The sequence below is a fragment of the Galleria mellonella genome, unplaced genomic scaffold (genome assembly GCF_026898425.1).
Source record: "Galleria mellonella isolate WM207_F2 unplaced genomic scaffold, CSIRO_AGI_GalMel_v1 utg143, whole genome shotgun sequence".
NCBI lineage: Eukaryota > Metazoa > Arthropoda > Insecta > Lepidoptera > Pyralidae > Galleria > Galleria mellonella.
The window spans coordinates 417,139-433,524 of record NW_026441997.1 but is presented as its reverse complement, the minus strand read 5'-3'; the positions used below and the strand labels follow the sequence as shown (position 1 = coordinate 433,524).

The 16,386-nt window shown below is 33.8% G+C and overlaps 2 protein-coding genes across 4 annotated transcripts; one reads left to right on the top strand and one right to left on the bottom strand.

Annotated features, from left to right (window-relative positions):
- Positions 1 to 3,269: 3,269 nt before the first annotated feature.
- Positions 3,270 to 4,976, bottom strand: LOC113516927 (probable 26S proteasome non-ATPase regulatory subunit 3). Its single transcript, XM_026901431.3, has one exon. The coding sequence runs from the start codon at positions 4,839 to 4,841 to the stop codon at positions 3,354 to 3,356; it is 1,488 nt and encodes a 495-aa protein (XP_026757232.1). The 5' UTR covers positions 4,842 to 4,976; the 3' UTR covers positions 3,270 to 3,353.
- An 800-nt stretch (positions 4,977 to 5,776) lies between these two features.
- LOC113516841 (uncharacterized) lies at positions 5,777 to 15,645 on the top strand. Of its 3 annotated transcripts, none has more exons than XM_026901318.3 (5): positions 5,777 to 6,654; positions 8,813 to 9,001; positions 10,267 to 10,491; positions 10,868 to 11,109; positions 11,831 to 15,645. In XM_026901318.3, exons 1-5 carry the CDS (start codon positions 6,022 to 6,024, stop codon positions 12,114 to 12,116), a joined length of 1,575 nt encoding a protein of 524 aa, XP_026757119.1. In that variant the 5' UTR covers positions 5,777 to 6,021; the 3' UTR covers positions 12,117 to 15,645. The 3 variants fall into 3 exon arrangements, with proteins under 3 accessions (XP_026757119.1, XP_026757120.1, XP_026757117.1); XM_026901319.3 differs by having other exon boundaries at positions 5,778 to 6,540; positions 10,865 to 11,109; XM_026901316.3 differs by having other exon boundaries at positions 5,778 to 6,654; positions 10,865 to 11,109.
- The last annotated feature ends 741 nt before the right edge of the window (positions 15,646 to 16,386 follow it).

Below are 16,386 nucleotides of genomic sequence, written 5' to 3'. Positions count from 1 at the left end.
AGGAGTTAAGTCATCTCCCTGTAACACTTCAGGTTCAGGTGGTCTTAAAAGTTCAACCAATTTTTCCATATGGATGGGTGTGAACTCAACCATTTTTAAGTTACGAGTTAGGTACTTGGTTATTTGCACTAATTGTGTTTCAGTAAACCCAGAGAACTATTATTGAATTAGATTTATATGCAATTTTATTGATTAAAAATATCGTTACGCATTAACCTTTGTTATTAGTGTCATAGTAACTGTTGTTATGGTAATTAAACAAAATAATATAATTGTTTTGCCAATTCATTGGCTCATACCTTAGATGAATTTTAATATAATACCCAATATTTCTAGCTTAATCACATATACCAAAGATATTGCCTAAGTATGTAGGTACTAGGTTTTGAACTAAAATAATATCATTATTACAGTTCTATTATCACTAACGATCCTCAACTCGCATATTCCGTTTGCAGGAGGTTTTCTTGCTTCAGCAAGTTTTATGATAATTATGGATTTTTTAAACTTTGCACTTCAGCCATAGGCCACTGTTGCTATTGTGTAGAGTAAATGGACTATAATATGGCATTTTTTAATATGACGACTATAGTGAATTAATATCATCTGTTAAAGGTGTTTTCTAACACCGGTTACTTATGACATACACTAGATTCCAATTCACGGCCTCTGGAATAAATCAAAATAAATCGGTAGTCCACCATGTTCTCATAATGGTGATTGAATATTATGATTCTTTTATTGGCGGACATATAGTACTAATTTAAAATTATCGTAGGTAGTTATTGTCTGGAGAATTAGCCCTATTGGGCTAAATGACCAGAGGGTAAGGGGAAAGGATTGTTAGTAATGGAGAGGTGAATCGCTATTGCTATCAATATACTCTATCAAATCGACCTCCATGCGGTTCCCCTTGGAAACCATAGTGGCGAATTTATCGTTGAATTCGACACGATCAGCTAACTAACCTGCCTTTTCATCCTCAGCAATCATCCCTCACTGATGCCCCGCCAGTGTATACCAATAGCGAAGGCGAGGTTTCATTCCATTATTAGCCATTAAAACAAATCATATGGGTTAAATTAATATTTAGTTTATTAACGTCATTTTACATGAATACATTTTTATCATAAGATTTAAATCATAACATTTTGTATACCCAGGTGAGTATAGGTTGTAATCAAGCATAGCTATGAAGAAGTAAACCAGCTGGTTTACTTCATGCCGTTTAATAAAAATATTTTACGACATGGAATGGTCATGAAAATATTTTTATACCACTGAGGTGGCAAACAAGCAGACGGCCCACCTGATGGTAAGTGGTTATCGTAGCCTATGAACACCTGCAATAACAAAGGTATTACGCGTGTGTTGCCGACCCTGAAGAAACCTCTTTACCCCCTTTTGAAGAACCCCTTTTGGCTCTTGAGAAAACCTGAGCAGGGAGCTCATTCCACAACATGAGTGTTCGTGGGAGGAAACATCGCGACCATTGAGGCTGTAGGACATGAGGATGAACACCCTCTCGATGGCGAGCCCTACGATGGTAAAAAGTTGCTGTGGGCATCATATTGAACAATTCCTCTGAGCACAATCCGTGGTAGAACACGCAGAATGAGGCAAAATCTCTCCTATGACGTAAGGGTTCGATACCGTTTGTGAGCCTGGGATCATTGACAATTCTCATAGCTCGTAGTTGCAACGAGCCGAAGGGTTCAAGCTGGTATCTAGGTGTTCCCGCCCATAAGTGACAGCAATACATGGAGTATTGGGAGTGCGGCCGGATTTGCGATTTGTAGAGCTTTAATCGCTGACACGGCGTGAAGTAATGCTTCGCTCTGTTGAGCACACAGAGTTTTTTTGATGCCAGCTTCGACTTATCTTCGAGGTGGCCACGGAATTGTACATCACTAGAGATGTACAATTCCGGACAATTGACGGACAACAAGGATCCCAATGCTTTTAGAAATGTTAAGAGACGTGCCTTGGAACTGTGGAACCACAGCAAATGGGTTTTTTCTAGCGGTAAACGCGCAAGCTTGTCTTAGCGGAGTTAAACTGAACTAAGTTTTGTCGTCCCCAATCGCAGACTCTAGTTAACGTATATAATAACGTATAGTTAACGTATGTAATATTCAAACATAATGCACCTAATTTGATAGATACAGTAAGTAGGTACCTATAAGGACGTATCTTACCCAATTTACATTAGCGCCAGTCAATAGAACTGCACGTCATCGTCTTTTATTTATAGATCAGTATGAAATGCATGCACGCTACATTAAAATTTGTTCTTAATTAACTGAATATTTAAAAAACAGTAATATGCAAATGTATCTATTTATATTATAGATGCGAAGAGTTGGGACTGAAAAATAAACTGTCTATCAATTGCCACTATCATCTTAGGAATTGCTATTGTTATTTCTTTTTGTAGAATCGTGTAATCGATAAAATTAAGATATTTCTTTAATAATATAAAAATTTAAGGACAAACGGTATACTTCTATTACTACTACTTGTGGCCTTTAATGACAGAAGTGTCAAAACTCTCTTAATTGTACGCAAAGATTTATGAAATGGCTAACCATAGTATACTACCATAGCGTAAATTCATTCCTTGTTGAGCAACAATCAAATCAAAAGAGATCAAGATAATGTTGCGAGCCTAAACAGTTAAGAAAAACAGTATACTTTGTTACATAACTCTAGGATGCAACGTATATCTGGATTTATATATATAGCATATAATCTAAGATATAACATAATGTTGATAATTTTTTTCATCTCTATAAAAAAAAACATATCTATAGTTCCGAAATGTATATGAACATATTTGTGCAATAATAGAAGAAACCCTGTTTACATAATTTTCCGCTTGTATGTAGAATATTAGTTTTTTTTAATAATATTGATGTTTAAAAATCCCTTGTTGACTTTGATTGATCTTAATTTTCTTGAAACTAGCTTATATATTAGTATAATATACAAACTACTAGAGTACATTACCTATATTTTATATTATATACATATCAAATTATATTTATTTATATACCCGTACTGGTCTTAATATTTATGTAATTATTATTTCTTTTGTACCTGATAGAATCAAAGATTATTTTCTGCTTTGTTATAGATCCCCATGAATATGGATTGTTAAATTATAACATCAAAAACTATTTAATTTTACCTTGACTAACAGAATCATAAATTCAGAGTATTAAATGCTTTTTATATTAATAAAAGCAATTTAAATTGAAACATCACAATTAATATTCAAATACTAGTATATTGATTTATCAGTATTTAATAATTCAGACACTAACAATATAATCTATTAATATTTATATTATTCAAGGAAAACCATCATCATCCTCTTCTGCCATTTCCTTTGCAAGTTCCAGATCCTGCTGCTCTCTTTCACGGCGCTCTTCAGCACTTTCTAACTCTTTTCCATATGATTTTGGTGGATATCTCATAGCTTTCACACTCTGGTTATGAAGGTCCAGACAAAATGATATACGCTGATGAAATGCAAGCTGAGGCTCTCGAGTGCAATAAATATCTGAACTCTCCTTATTGCTCATATACCCCTTCTCTGGGTCTAGTGTTGCCTCAATAACACCATCTCTTATAGCCTTGGCCACAATAAATTCAGCATCTTCAGCAGAATCTAGACCCAATTTTCTAGCTATATCCTTAGGGGAGATGCGAGAATATGACAATCCAATTGAACGGATTGCAGTTTTGATGACATTCTGTCTAAGACGAAGAATTAAAGTGAAAGTATGATCACTACGGAATTGTGGACCATAGTTCTCTAAAACTTCACCAAATCTCTGTAAATTCCCAAGACGTACAGCTTGTGTGAGTTGAAAATATGGTGCCAGAGCCCTTCTTAAAGGTGCTTGACGAAATATAGCTCTCTCAGGGATGTCTCCTAAAAGCAACTCCACAACAATAGCTAGTTTCTGTACAGTTTGACGAAAACCAACTGCTGCAGTTTGAGGTGCCTTTCTAAGAGCCTGTACCAGATGTTTGTGGGCATCACTGTATTCTAATCGAGCTGCTTTAATTCTGCCCAAATAATACAAAAATCTTGCCCACTCATTATTGCTTGCATTTTCAGGAAATACTGACTTGCTCACCAACTTATCTGCCTGATCATACAAAGAATAGTGTAAATAATTACGCAGCAGACAGTTGATAAGTACAGCTTGTCCTTCATAATCATTACGAAGAGTTGATGTACGCAAACGAGAATGTAGCAATCCTCTAATAAGATCCAGCTTGTTAGTCAATTCAAATACTCGTGAATGATAGAAATAACATTTAGCAGCAATCAAATCAAGCGTTCTTCTATTTTGTGCAGTAATTTTGTTCATTAATTGTTGAGAGCATTCAGTTGCCTCTTCTAACTTGTTTGTATCCAGCAAACGTAGTAATACTAAAAGGTGCAGATACACATCTACTTCAGGGACGGGTGTTTTCGGAGCACTTCTGGACCGTGGGTTTTCAATTTCCACGGCGCCAGGCAATGGATTTTCAACAAGTGACAGTAAAGTCTCTTTCTCGGGGCTTGACGGATAAATTTGATTAATAATTGCTCGAAGAACATTTCCATTTAATTTTCGGCGAGTATTAGGAAGAGATCTCAATACTCTCATTGCAAATCTTGGTTCCTTTGATGTTACAGCTTTATCGATTTGTCTAACATGTTCCCTTAAATCTTGAACGCTTAGGACGTCTGCATCTTTTTTCACTTCGCCAGGTTCCACATCACTACTAGCTGCAGGACTCTCGACATTCTTCATTTCCACATCTTGATCAACAGGTGCCATTTTATTAATTATTATTTTTCTAGCGTTCAAATCTTACAATAAAGACAAATCTTTGAACAATATAAAACTTAACAATGATGAATGAGTTTAGTCACAAAACCAACTGTCAAAAAAATGCCGAGTAACAATCTACTTCTACGATTAAAGTCTGCTTGGCTTCAGGTGCGTTCCGTAATATTATTTTTTTTAGATTAACTAACCTGTATCAAGCTTTTATGATTTTTAAAACTTTTTATAATAACTAGTTTAAAAATAAGCTTACTAAATTGTTTACTGATAACATATTTTGCAAAAATTTGCATTCTCATTTTATTTTTGTTATATCTATTTAAAAGTGATTAGCAAATGGCTATTCTCTGTGGAGTGAATTAAAATTGTTAAATATTTTGTAAATATTTATTGTTATTTTTTATTTGATCACAAATGGTGCTATTTATCAGAGGAAATTTTAAAAAAATATATTATTTAAAACTATTGCTTTTTAATCGCTATGTAAGTAGATATGAACTTAAATATAGATAATACTTTCAACTCTATTGTTCTAGTACAAATCCAAAATCCAGTAACAAACAAAAAAGCTATTTTGTAACAGTAAATTTAGTTCTTAAATTGCTCAACAGAGGCATTATAAACGACTAGTTTTAATCATTTCAAATACCTGTGTATAAAAATTGTTAGGTTTTCTACCTATATATTTTATGGATGCAATATAACTAAGAAAAATATAATTTCCGACTGTGACAATGTTTATATAAAGATGAATAAAGAGATAAATACAAATACATATATAGATCGCTAACAAGCTTTAATATATGCGATAGATAGTATTATTTATCTTGAACCGTAGGTATGAGTGCAAACATGTTTAGTTTGTCTACTGTACTTATTTGCTCTACTACTCATTCATATTATCTTTTCTTTTGCCTTACCCGTTCCATAGATTAAAGAGCATAAACAAGACAAAAGTACTAGCATTGCCTGTAGTTGCTTAACCAATATACTGTTCTTGAGAAATACTGATAAAAAGCATATAATCACTAATGTTACAACTGAATATTATTGGATTACAACCACCGTATTATCACAAACAGCTTGTGAGCCAAGAATCATAAACAACGGAGGCGCTACGGCTGCAGGGGACCGGTTGATTCTTTACATAAAATTTCAATGTGTTCTGGAAATGGTTTGCAAAGAGGACGTGGTATCATGGTTTAAAGAATTGGAAAGCTATAAACGCATAGATGCAATGTGTACATTATTAAACATGTGTTTACCATTTGAATTACGCTTTATTGGCACGTATCTAGAGGAGCTCGGTAAGCGGGACTTTCAGGAGTTGCGTGGTGCCGAACTGAGAGCTAACAACCCCACAGATTTGGCAGCAGATATTGGAGGAGCCAACACAGACCCCAGGACGCGACGGAAAATGGCCTTATATGTTTCTTTGTTGCGGTCGTGCAATTTCGCCTGTGCAACTACTCTATATAATGCTATGGTCAGCTTGGAGCAAAGTGGCCTTTTGAAAGGTTTATATGGTGAACTTTTGGAAGAAATCCTATTATTATACACTATGGCGTTACATCATCCAGCTTTTACATTTGATCAAAAATCTCATTTTGGTGAAATATTAGAGAAATTGAAACTTGAAGATCAGAGGATACAGTTCCAAGAGCAACAAGAACATATAAATGTAGCACCCGTGAGTGTATGCCATACCCAATCTAGTGTCACACCCAATATGTCTGTTCCACCACCTAGTTTGTCCAGCTTGGGGCCTCCTGGGATCATGTTTGTTAAAACGCCGGGGGTACAGGTCAGTGCCATTCATTATTTTCATCTTGCATGTTTCATTATAAGTAGTTTCAGCACTACTGAATTATATGGTTTATATACATGTAAATATTCTATATTAAGTGTAGACAAATGATTATTTTCGTTACATTAATGTGAGGTGTGTTTCTTTTGTGTTGTACTAACAGGTATAGGTATATATATGAAATACTTAAGTTATGCATTTGGTTAAATATGTCTATGATTGGCATTGCCTAATTACATATTGTGCTATGAAAAGTGATTTGTCCCTACAATTATAATTGAAGTAAGCAATTTTTGTTATTTTTGATGTTTTGATGATATGTTACTTGCTTTATATATTATATATACTTTCAATTTAATTGTTAATGCTAATTATAATATAGTTTATATACTTTTATGTTTAATCATGTTTTAATAAGCAAAGGGATTTGTATTTAGTACATGCATAGATTATATTTTCAAACTTAGTGTTCAAGATATTGTTTTAATCAACTTGGATAAAGGCTTAAGGTACAGCTATTCATTAACATTATGATCAATATACTCAAAAACAACTGAATTTTTAACCAGAAGTTTACGAGAATGAAGTACTCTACTCATGATGTTACTAAGGAGTTTATTTTTAAACTGTAGTTAATTAATTCATTTTAGAAAGAAACTTTATTATTATTTTTTATATTTTTTCATATTAATTTACTTATTAGATACATAGGGTCAATGTTTATGAGGTTAATATTAAGGTGTTATGCTTAAAACAATTTGTGATTACTTATCATTAATATTATAAGATTTGAAAAAGTTATTTTTATATATAAATATTATAAATGTGAAAGTAAATCGTACAGAAGAAAGCACTGGCAGTGGTGTCATAACTGTAACTAAATCAACTATTGGTAGTTTTGTTATCTAACTAGAGAGCATTGATTTAGAAATAGGCCATTTTTAATATTATTTTAGGATTTAGGGTACAGTTTTAGCAGTAGGCAGAAGGGTCAATATTTTCATTATATGTCTATGGAATTTTTTTTATATTACAAAGGTGCCAAACAAGTATACAGCCTGTCTGATCCTTAATTATTGCTATTGTCTTTGCACATCTGTATGTTTTATTATAGGTAATTTTTTACTCAAGACCATTTAGTATAAATCATGTAACTATATGTAAATTAAATTAGCAATCATTAATTTTTATTAATTTCACCAGAGGGAGACTTTGTACAAAAGTTGTTTACTTGGGCACCTCTGTCCCAATCATGTTTCTACCATGAAGCAGTTGTGTTTGCATGGCTGTATTTCAGTTTAAAGGGTGGAATATGACAGTGAATTTACAGGCTATACTTGAGTCCTCAGGAATGGCAATACATGGGGGGTATCATGGGCGAAACAGTATACTCTGTTATGTCTATGGTACTGCTTATGTCTATAGGCGACGGTTACCAGTTTGTGGGTCTTCAGTTTATTTGCCATTTTTGATGCATTAAAAAAAAATTAAAAAAGCTTTTTATGTACAGTCAATAAGAAGTCACAAAATACTAATTTGTAAAAATTTTGTATGTACTATGTATTTGCTGTAACAATGTACATCATTGATTGACAAAGGTTTATTGTTGTTTATTTATATTTAGTTTCTTGATTGGTGTATTTCTTATCTTAATATTTTTAATATATTATGTCACAAAGCTATCATGTTTATAACTTACTATATTTCTGCTATCAGTATTTGTTAAATGTGTATAATTGCCACCAACAAGATGAGTGATTACAATTTATATCTTGACCAATATAAATTTGAAGGAACCTCTATCTGTTTATTAAGTTTTGACATTTGTTACTTTACATTAGTCCAGTAACATAACTAACAAATTATTGAAAGAAATTTCCTAGAGAAATAGTCATGTCATACATTAAAATGGGTGAAGCCATAATAATTTTATAAGATAGGTATCTGTATTGAAATAATTGAATTCATTTTTATTAATAATATTTTCACACTTTTATATTTTGTGTTTTAAATGAAAATTTTTGCTTTCTCACTAATGTTAGTGGTATTGGGTTATGTAGTTATCTTGTCAGGAAATCTCATTAACTTATTAAATACAATGATATGTTAATTTGAAAACATAAGAACATGTACTAAAAGAATTATATTGTTGCAGCCTCCCAGTACCGATGCAGTGCCTGAGCTTGGCTCTCCCCCAGTTTTAACTAGTACAGGAGGTGTAATGCCTATGCTAGGAGAAGTGTCTCATCCTCCACCTGGCCTTCCCATGCCCCAGTACAATATGGGTGAATATATGGGGCAACATCCATGGCCTGGGAATATTATAGTTCCACAACCATTAGAGGTATTTGTCCTTTATTGATAAATTTTATTTATTTTTCTTAGTAATACAATGTTTGCAAGAAAATGTACATAATTTAAAATTATGTACTTTTGGACTTGAGAACCCTTTACAGAATAAAAAGTCAATATGTAGTTGGTATTTTTTTTATATTATGAACTATGAGATATTAACCTGGCTTCTCTTGGAGCCATATCGTCTATTAAAATAAATATTAGTGCCTATCTCAATATTGAAAGGACAGTGAAAGTGGAAAACAGTGTTAACGGTGCACTGCATATTTAGCAAAGCTCGCCTTGCCATAATTCAGGGAAAACTGGCACCAACACTCGTATTTCTTATATGCAATGTAAGGAAATCATGGGTATGGTAAAAGAAGCATTAAAGTAAGATAATTGAAGTATAGGTGGTATTACATTAAAAGATACAGTAAGGAACAGTGTGAATAGAGAGAATTGTGGACTGAAAGATTATGTATTAACAAAATTCGAAAAGGTAATGATGCATTGGTTTGGCCATTTGGAGGGAATGAATAAAAGAAGAATTACGAAAAAGGTTTATCGAGGAAGAATGAATGGAGATGTCGATAGGGGCTGCGCCAGACAGATGTATGTCGACCAAATAGGCGACGTGCTGAAGAAGGGCCAAATCAAAAGTACCTGTAACTGGCGAGCGTGTATGAAAGGATTGATGAATGTGGAAGAAATGAAAGAAGTTTGTTTGAATCGAAGTATTTGGCGATCCACTGTTTTTGCCTACCCTAATGGGAGAAAGGTGTAACAGATATGTATGTATGTATCTCATGTCTTTTCGTACCAACCCATTAATATCCCTTTTATTATTAGCCTAGTTAATGACTTGTTATTGGCTACAGGATTTTGAGCTTTCTTTCCAAAGCACAATGCATCAGCTCTGGTGCATTGTGCTTTGAAAGGTACTTCATTCTTACCTAATTAAATCAAATTAATAATGGAATCCAATACAATTATTTTAAAATTCTGTTTGTCTGTCTTTATGTTTGTTTCAGTGACATTCTGAAGCTGCTGCATCCAATTGGATGCAGTTATCACTGTTGTGTTTTTGATTATTTCAATTAAAAACTGATGAATGTATTATCTTGATACATCAACTAAAAGTAGTCTATTTTATTTGTTTCTTTGTTTTATGTACAGGCGTTCAAAGTTGGAGGTCAATAGCTAGTTATAAATAATAAGTATAGACATATACTATGTTTGTCGTGAAATAATGATTTTTATTTGCATTTCCAGGTTTTAAATTATCCGCCAAGCGCTGGTGGTGGTGCGGGCACGGGAGGCGGTGGTGGTGCACCAACGTCACCGCTGGTGTCGTCGCCGGGCGACAGTCGTACTGCATCGCCTCGCACACGTCGGCGTATGTCGCGTGACCGATCACCACCTCCGCCTACGTCTATACCTGACCAACCTCTGGCCCTACATCTTGCTGTTAACTTTGAGAATCTAGCTCTTGCTGAGGTAATTATGTTATAACTGGCTCTGCCCACGTGTGATTGGCACATATTGATTGAGCAGAATAAAAAAAAATCCTGTCTGTCTCAAAAATTACCATACGGAAATATTAAATGAATAATGATTAGAAACTTAAAAATTGTGTAGCAAAAGTAGAAGAAAATGTGCTCACATCTATAATTACTGATGTTTCTTATATTTGATTTGCTTCAAATTGACTTTTTCAAATGTAAATAATCAGACCATTGAAAAGTTAGAGTTTAACATAAACATATACAAATGACTTTTTTGTTATATTATTCATAATTAGAAGACCCGTATTTTCTATGAATATATGTATTTATGCAAATAATAATACTTGATAATTTCATAATTCCAGCAGGTAGAAGGTGTCGATCGTCTGCAAAGACGACATAACATCGGGGATGAGAGGCTACGCGAGTTCAGCGTTGTTCAACAGTATCGGTCGCTAGAGAAACTGAACGGCGTGCGGAAGCGTGCCGGCGCGTACTACCCGGGCACGCGGTCGTCGTCCGACAGTGGCTCGAGCGCCGCCTCGTCCCCGCCCGGCACGCCGGCGCCGCCGCAACGCCGTGCTACGCCCTCCGCACCACCGCACTTGCCGTACGTACCATACATGTTATATGTATATCGCGCTGACTTAGGCATTGGGAATTCAATGACATGGGTAAAATGAAATAATACATGTGTGTGTGTGTAATGTAATACTAACATGTGACAGAAGTTATAGTAGATACTCATGTACGCATGTTGTAATTGTTCACGATTCATCTATGCAATAATTTATATTGCATTTAAAAAGCAAAATGTTGGGGTTTTCTTTTTGTGTTAATTCCAGGTACTGCATATATAATCCAAAAGTATCTGTCCAGTAACCATATTACACTTAAACAAAAAAAAAGGACAGAATTTGTCAATACTCTCAAATGATTAGACTATCTGAAATGTGAAAGTAATATTCTCTATATTATAAGAGAGTACTCTACGGCCGTGTGTTCTCGGCATAGAATAGGCCACCCCGTTCCTTTCCTGTGGTTGTTGTAAGAGGCGATTAAGGGAGGGCGAGGGATGGGCTGTAATAACTCTCTTAAAACATCTGTAAAGCCTAACTGCGATTGCCGATTTGCCTGCCAAGCGTGACAACTACTGGCTAAACCCCCCAAGGGGATGCTTATATTCAGCGGTGAAGGGCTGATATGATGACGATGAATCTATATTATATAAGAGTTTATCTTGTTTTAATAATATATTTTTTATGATATTTTAATATATTTTGCTATGATAATATATTTTTTTGCATTACCAATTTGTATGTTTTGTATAGATTTGTACCGTACCCTCGACCGTACGCGTATCCCGCTCCGCCGCCTCCCTTCCGCCCGCCGCCGCCGCCCTTCGCCAATGGTGAACCTCCGCCGTTTCCCGCTCCGAATCCGTACCCGGGCTTTGTGCCCGTGCTGTACGCGCCTCCGAAGTTATCTTGCTGGAATTGCGGTGCGGCGGGTCACGCCGGCCACGAGTGCAAGGAGCCCAGTATGGAAGAGATGACGCGTGCCGGCGGCTACCAGTTAGACTTCGGCGGCGCGCCGCCCGAGCCGGCAGAGAAGTAGGGCTCGGCCGTCCGCTGCGCCGCGCCGCCGCCGGCGCCAGTGGTCCCGCTTAGACCCTAATTCATCGCCGGCCGGGATGTGGCCCTCCCGGGACTCCAGAGGTGAGGCGTTCCTTTGTACGAGACTCCACGATGTCTTCGTACGATCTGTCCATTAGTACCAAAGTGATGGCTCTAAAAATGTAAATATTGACCAGAGCCAGCCCGTACGCATGAGATTGGTACCCGTGATGTAGACTTTGATCGTAGATCAAATATTCCATAAGCAATTTATCTTGTGCTTATTGGAGTAACTTAATAGAGAGCACTGAATTTTTATTTATTATGTTTAAGAGTAATTGCACTTTCAGTCTTGACCACATTCCACTCCAACGTTTCTTGAGTATACATAACAGTGTAATGTATTTTGTGTTGTAGAAAATATAAACATTATGTAGTTGCTACAAAATGAAGCAAGATGTGTTTCGGAAGTTAAATTTTACGTAAGACGAAATGTCTTATTATTAATTATTATTTTAACAGGGTAAAATATATGTATGAAGTAGGCCCCCAGATTAGACACCAGAAATTGAAAGTGCAATGATCTTTTGAACTACTAATGCGGCTGCTAGCTGTTTTGTAGAATTTGGAGGGAATTCCATTTTATTTTTTACAGAGACAGCAGCAGGTTTAATATAGATTATAATAGTGACGAATAAATAAATTTATAATCTCAAATTTGCATTTAGCAATCCACAGGCGAACTACAAAAATTTAAAACACAATATAACTGCATCTATTTGCATAGTTAAAATGTCTTATTTTTTACTTTTAATAATAGCGTTTGCAGCATTTTTTAGAATCCAAGTACAAATATTATATAATTCATGAATGTTTTTAATTAGTGACTGAGAATAATGTAACCTTTATTAATTTTCTTTGTCAAATTCTAAATATTTGATTAAATTGTGTTGGGTTTACATTATATGAGTGTGCCATACCGTAATAAATTGTTATAAATTATTGTACCAGTAACGTTTTTTTGGGGGTTATTACACTATCCATTATATAGAGGTCATGTATAAATTAATTTAATAAACTAGTGATGACTTTCGATTGCAGAAAAATCTGTTATAAGTTATAATAACTTACTGTATAGTTTAAGAACAAATATGTTAATATATTTATTGTCACAACCCTGTATTTATGACGTTTACATGCAAATGTCCCTATGTGTTTGATAGTGTATTAATTCCCTTAGAAATAATAATTTTAATATATCTTCAATAAATTAAACAAAATTTAGTGTTGACATCCAGTTTCTATATTCTAGCTAACATCAATCATATTTCAAAATAAATACGTAGTACAGTACATTAGTACAAGTTAAATATAATTAATTAGAAATGTATGAGAGGTGATAAGTTTAGTAACATTTAAAATAAATATAGCGGACTTATGTTAAAAATTGAAATCATAATAATGTAACCTTATGATTAGTATAAAATGTTTATTGTACTAGTTAGAACTGGAAATATTTTCAAGTCATCTGCTGCTGTTCAATTCGGTCTATTTTTTTTATAATCATTGCGATTTTTTGAGGCAACAAAGTTGATGGGGATACTTATGGAATTCCCTAAAATTCTGTTCTATGCCACTTCGTTTTTATATGTATTATAAAAATGCCTTCAAAGCAATGTAACTTTTAGACTATTTAATATGCAGTTCGAAGTCGGAACATAACGAATTTTATAAACAAATCTAATATTATTTCCTTTGACCAAGACTGATTTCTAATTATAAAATAATTATGAATTGGCTCCAGAAATTTTTACCCTACAATAATATCGGTTCTCACTGGAGCTTAGCAGAACGGAGGGACTGTTTCTTCAATGGTTCAGAAGGGATTTTAATATGAATTGTGACAAAACAAATATAAATGACCGCATACCTATTTTTTGTATGTGTACAGCATGAAAATTTTATAATTTGAACAAGGGATTAAATTGATCAAGCTCATGGAAATACAATGCTCTTTAAATTAATGTTTATAATAGTCATTGTAAATAATTAATTACAAATATGTAAGAGAGTTGGCCACATCGTGACTGATGTGTTCATATTTTGTAAATAGTTCAGTTTATATAATTAGATAATATTTAGAGATTGAGTATATTTGTAAATTACTTTGTAATAACTCGAGTGTCCCTATAGAAATAATATTTGTTTCTCTATGATCACTGTCACAAATCACAATTTTGCATTTTTCAAGTCCCATTTTTTGAGAAAAGTTCAAATTAGAAGGGTTGTATAATTGTTTTTGAGTAATAATAAAAAAAGTTTTTTTATCGTGTCAGATGCGTCACGCGCATGGGTGGGTGTCGGCTGTAGTCGCTGTGGCCGAGATAGTAGTATGCTGTTTTCGTTTGATTTGTTCAATAAGTATTACTTCATATTGGGATATGTATTCTCTTTTGTGTACATAGTGGAAAATTATATTCCTCTACGCTAGTAGAGGTACCGAGTATACCAAGTAGTGTAACCTCTTATTTTATTTCATAAAAATAAGACCTTGCATATATATAATATAAAAGGTTAATTATAAATTGTAATCGACATATCAATTAATTACATTCAATTTAAAATAGTTTCGTTGATTTTCAAAACGAAGAGAATTCATGTCCTTCCTCGAAGTTAATCTAGTGATTCCGCTAAATACAATCTTTAAAGTATGGGACTGTTGTATATTATGTGATAGTCATCACTCCTTATGAAGGTTGTATGTCATCGTAACATAATTATTGTGTTATTTATATCTTAACAATTTTATTACGATATTTAAAGCAAGTTGAAGTTTAGATTAAACATAGAATGAATAACTTAATTATTGTATCTACCTATAAGTATGTCTAACGTAGACCCGCTGTGGTAATAATACCACTCCATGATACACGAGAATTACAGTTGCATTACAACTGCATATCATTTTAAATATTTTTAATAGAGTGTGATATGAGGCGGAGTTCACTTACCAAACTACCATAATCGTGTGCGCAATACTAGATATATTAGATACTAGTACATTTTTGCTAAAAGAATAAAATGTACCTTCTATAATATGTTTGTACTCAGTGAATACATACACTACTTAATATGAAAGTTACTGTTGCAAACTCTATGCATTGCAGCTTTATTTTTTACTAGTGGAAGTATGAGAATATTTTTTTACTTTGTACAGAATGTTATAAATGTGATAAATAATTTTGACATAATTAGAAATTGTGATTTAGTAAGGTGTGTAGTTTATTATAAAGGTATAAAAATGAAAACTCGCTTTACTAAATAAATTGTAATATCTTATGCCTATATCTATAACATTGTTTTCCCACATTTTTATATTTGGGTACTTATGTATTCTAAGCTGTTGTACTACTAATAAAAATGAACATTTCAGGAAAATGAATGTTTCGGCCCAGTATTGTAAGACCTTTGTATCCCACCAATGCTGTGAATCATTTGCTTCCTGAGAAATAAACAACCAAAATCTACAATATTTTTATTTTATTATCTAGTTTTAATCGATTATATTAAAAAAATATTGTAAGTTGTACCCACTGACCAAAATAGCTCTTATATATGTATTTTTTACTTTTTTTTTTTATAATTAATTTTGTATAAAAATTTTGTAGGTCCCGGTTACATTATTAAAGAATTTATTTATTATTAATATTATTATAATTACTTGTCAGGATGTCATGGAATTTAAACAATAGAGAAATTTCATATAATTATCTATTATCTATGCCGCAAAGTAGCATGGTGTGTTCCGGTTCGAATGGATTGAATTTAAAACTGACGTGAATCTACTTGTTGTACTATGGCCATCTTCTCGTCACAAGGAGTGAGACTTCAGGTTTTCAAGAGTTAATAAGCTGCAATAGCTCCACTGTCATTGTAAAAAAACTACCACAGTAGTTACAGGAGGACCTGTATGTTTGAAGGAGAAATTGGAGCTACACTGCTTATAGGATTCAAGGTACATAGACGGTACATAGTTTCGATGACATCGAGCGAAGCAGTAATAATAGTCATGGGCATTATGTCGAACAATTCCTGAGTGCAGTCACGCTGTACAGAAATAAATTGCAGTCAGTCACATTTAAAATTAGGTAGGTTCGCTACTTAATGCAATTGTCATTTTGTTCTCATAAATAAACACCAATTTGGTCGATTAAGATTACTGAAAAAATTATGTGGATTTAATATACAAGCATTGTCCGCTGCTGTCCGTC